General features: G+C 37.0%; 1 protein-coding gene across 1 annotated transcript; it reads right to left on the reverse strand.

Moving 5' to 3' along the window:
- Positions 1-1,508: 1,508 nt before the first annotated feature.
- Positions 1,509-4,185, reverse strand: M431DRAFT_11713 (hypothetical protein; the record flags this gene model as incomplete). Its single annotated transcript, XM_024911989.1, has 2 exons — positions 1,509-1,593; positions 4,097-4,185. The coding sequence occupies 2 exons, from the start codon at positions 4,183-4,185 to the stop codon at positions 1,509-1,511; spliced, it is 174 nt and encodes a 57-aa protein (XP_024767158.1).
- Positions 4,186-4,495: the final 310 nt, after the last annotated feature.

The raw sequence follows: 4,495 nt of genomic DNA on the forward strand, positions 1-4,495 counted from the left end.
TTTTATTAATTACTTATTAATTTAGCTTAGCCTATTTATTAATATAAACCTAATATAAGGTTTATTTTTTGGGAATCCTTTTTATATTAACCCTATAGGAGCTTAGCCTATTATATTACTATTAAACCTTTATTTAATAACTATTAGCTAACTTAGCTAATTTATATTTTCTCTTTTATAATTAATTTAGGTTACCCTTTTTTACCTTTTTTATTCTTTAGGCTCTAGTAGAGAAGGTCTACGGTATTAATAACGTCTTTATTACAATTTTTTATAGTAGCAGCTATTATCTTAGCCATAGTTACAGTCGGTTTTTTATTACCTTTAGCTATCGTGGCTGTTTGTAGTAGTAGTTATTAAAAGGGTTTATTGCTTTTGTAATTATTACTGCCTTTTATAACCTAACGGAAGGATGCAATAGGCCTATCTAATCTAGTTAAGTTATTGAACTATAAGTCGCGGGGCTTAAAGTGTAATTACATTATTGTGACAAGCTGAGCTCCTATAGTGTTAGTATAAGAGGAATTCCCAAGGGACAAACCTTGTACTAGGTTTATGTTAGCGGATAGGCCAGGCTGGACTGGCGGGCAATTAACAAAGATAAAAGGGGTTTGTTTACACAACTAGTAGATAATACTTTTGTAGGTATAATCAAGCGTTGTTCTGTATTTACAACTGGCTATCTAAGCTATTCTAAACGAGCGTTGTGAAATAAATATATAGTTGGGCGTTCACTTGGTGTTTACGCCGTTGTAAGTAAATACTTTCCCGATTGGGTTCCTGTTCACCGAGTGTTCACTCATTGTGTCGTGAACACTTGTACGATTGGATGGGACGGTCCGTCCTTTATCCGAGGTGCCTACCCTGTAGGCCCGTTGTTGCGACCATAAATGTATTAGTTCGTAATATAGTACTCCCCTCCCGTTGGTCTTGTCCTTAAGGCCTAAGCTGCTTCCTATATAAGCGTCGCAGTCCCCTTATTAGTTTAGGTAAGTATTTCTTCCTCCTTCTAACCTTTTTATTATACTGGACCGTATATCTAAGACTAAGGCTAAGTCCCGGGTGACGCAGTTTCGCGAATCTTAATCTTTATTTATTTAAACTTTTGGATTTAAGGTTGTTCCTTATTTACGGTATTTTAATAGTAAGTTAAAGTGTATATCGGTTGAAGGTTACAGTAAGTGTGGTCACTGCTATTCATTAGGTCGTCCTTGTAACGGTTTATTTATTCCGATGTCTTCTCATAGGTACCCTCCTTTTCTTTTAGTCATTCCTTATTAATTTATTTACTAGTTAATAGGATTACCGAGGAGTTAAAGCGTTTAAAGCAGCAAGAAGAGGTGGCTAAGTAAGTGTTACTGGAGCGTTGTTGTCAGCAGGCCGAGCAACAGAAGCAAGTTGATAAGGCGCTTGCTTGATTGATGCGGTTGCGGAAGCTTCGCCGTATGCTTTGCAATTGCGGAGTGGAGATGGTAAAACGTAGTTTAAGCGCGGAGGAGATAGAGGAGTTAGATCGTCGCAAGGAGGAAGAACGCCAGGCAGAGCTGGCTCGTGTGCAGCGCGAAGAGGCGCAGCTTCTTCGCGACGTGCAGTCTATAAGCGGGGTTAGCTGGTTTTCTTCCAGCGCCGATTTAGGGTTCTTAGATCCTGATCTTCTTACCTTAATAGGGGGTGCTCCCTCGTCGTCGTCTTCTTAGGTTTTGCAGGGTGTTCTAGTTCTTCCTGTATTTATTTTTATCGTACTTGCAGTTGTTTCCGGAGTTTGTTTTGGAAGATTTTTAGAGCAGCGCTAGCGTATTCGAAGTTACTTTCTGGTTCCTAGCTATCTGCGTCCCTGTCGTATCCTTTCTATTCCACTAGGTATTGGAGTTCACCGGTTATTTTATCTATTTTTAGCGATGTTATTTTATTAACTTCGTATTCGAGTTCTTCGCCTTAAATAACGATTTTATCCTTAATGAGTTCTCCAGTGTCTTCATTTATTAGTGCTTTTTCTAGTAGTAAGACGTGGAAAATCGGGTGTACTGGTTTTCCTTGTTTATTTAGCTGTTCTAGGAGGTCCAGTTTGTAATTAACTTCGCCGATTTTCTTTAAAATCCTATAAGGCCTGACTTTCTTATAGTCTAGCTTATCGCTTGGCCTGTTTGTTTTAATGTTAGCTTGTTTTTCTCCTTGAGTATGTTGCAGTAGGTAGACCATGTTTCCCTCCTGAAGGGTTAGTCCTCTAAGCCTTTTCCTATCCATATACTTCTTTATACGTTTTTGCATAAGTTCTAGTTGCGCGCGCAGTTCTTAATGTAATTCTTTAAGCTCGTCCGCCTTAAGCATTACTTTTTACACGTCTTTTCCTTTTTGTAGTATTCTATATACTTAAGGGTAATACCCTTTGTTAGCGTAAAATAGCGAAAGTTTTATAGATTCCGAGACTAAATTGTTGTAGGAGAATTCTGCATTAGGTAAGTACTTAACCCAGTCGTTCTAGTCGAAGTTAATGTAGCTTCGTAAGTATGCTTTAACGATCTGGTTGGCGTATTCCGTCTGTCCGTCCGTTTAAGGGTAGTAAGCGGTGCTGGCTTTATAGTTTATACCTATCCTTACTGTAGCGCTTTACTAATATTTGGACATAAACGTTAATCCTCTATTGGAAATGATTTCCGCAGGTAATCTATATTTCAAGGCTATATACTTTTATATTATATAGCCTAATTCTTCTACTATACTTCCTTCTTTATACAGAATAAAGATACCTTATTTCGTCAATCTGTTAATAATAACAAAGATACTATTGTATATTATATTTATTATAGGCTCCTTTAATAGTAGTAGCTTAATAATGTAATTAAATAAGATAAAGCTCTAAGGGTGCTCTGGTACTGGTAATAGTTGCAGTTTGCCGTAAGGTTTTTATCGACTAGACTTCGTTTTTGCGCATAAGATATATAATTAAACGATTCCTTTAATGACTTTCTTTATACTTGTAAAGGTATAGTACCGTTATACTTATTGCAGTATCTTAATAACTCCCTTATGTCTATATAGCGGGTGCTCGTGGACCGTCTTTGTTACTTCTTTCTGCAGTGATTCTGGTACCTAGATTTTTTTATTTTTATAGGGAATTCCTTCGGTAAGGGTCACGTCCTCAGGGAACTGATCTGATGTCCAGTTGCTGACTTTATCCTTAATTTTATCAAGGATGGGGTTTCTATCTTTAATTATGAAAAAGGTATTAATAGCTACTAATTCATAATACCCTTCTACCGTTTCTTAAAACATTAGCGAGGTAAGTTTCAGCATTAGTTTAAAGTAGTTTTCTCTACAGCTAAGAGCGTCTACGCGGCTATTTTCTAATCCTTTACAGGGTATAATCTCGAAATCGTACTTGGCTATAAGCCTAAGATACTTTTCTTACCGTATGGAGATATCTATTTCTTTCGTAGCTAGGCTTATAAGATTCTTATGATCGGAATACACAGTGATCTTATGTTCGTTACCTAATAGGTACGATCTCTATTCTTTAAATGCTTTAAAGATGGCCATAAGTTCTTAGTCATATGTGGAATATTATAACTCAGGACCGTGGAGTTTTTTAGAGAAGAAGGCTACTAGATATAATATTCCTTTATTATCTCGTTAGCTAAGAACTCCTCTAATTACGTAGTTTAAGGCGTCCGTTTTAACAATAACGGGCCTCTTGGGGTCGTATATTCATAGTACCGGTGTACTAGTAATGGCTTCTTTAAGAGCTTTAAAAGCTTCAAGAGCCTTCCCCATGCATTTGATCGGTCGATTCTTTTTTTTGTCATTTAGATCTTTTTTAGTCAGATCTATAAGTAGTGCAGCAATCTTGCTGTAGTTTCAAATAAATTGTCGATAGTAATTGGCTAGTCCAAGGAAACTTTGTACTTCCTTGACTATTTCAGGGACCTTCTATTCTTTGATAGCTGCTATCTTGGCAGGGTCCATTTTGATTTGTCCGGGCGAGATAATGTACCCCAGAAAGTTAACTTCCTGTACGTAGAACTGACATTTCTCAGGTTCCACTAACAGGTTTGCTTTCTATAGGGTTTCCAAGACTTAATACATATATCGTTCATACTCTTCCAAGGTATCAGAGTAGATCAGTATGTCGTCAAGGTAGACAATAACGAATTTGTCAATATATTCCTTAAGGACTTCGTTGATCATTCTTTAGAACGTAGCTGGCGCGTTAGTAAGTCCAAAGGGCATAACCAAACATTTAAACAATCTATAGCGCATTCTAAACGCTATTTTCCATTCGTCTCCTTCCTTAATTTAAATAAGGTTATAGGCTCCTTTTAGGTTAAGAGCCGTAAACCACTTTGCAGTTGCTAGTCTATCTCTGATTTCAGAGATCAGTGGCAGCGGTATTCGATCCTTAATAGTAATCTCGTTAAGTTATTAATAGTCGATAACTAGTCGCAACTTCCCGTTTTTCTTTAGTATAAACATCACAGGGTATCCTACTAATAAATTA

This window comes from Trichoderma harzianum, assembly GCF_003025095.1.
Source record: "Trichoderma harzianum CBS 226.95 unplaced genomic scaffold M431scaffold_46, whole genome shotgun sequence".
Taxonomy (NCBI): Eukaryota; Fungi; Ascomycota; class Sordariomycetes; order Hypocreales; family Hypocreaceae; genus Trichoderma; species Trichoderma harzianum.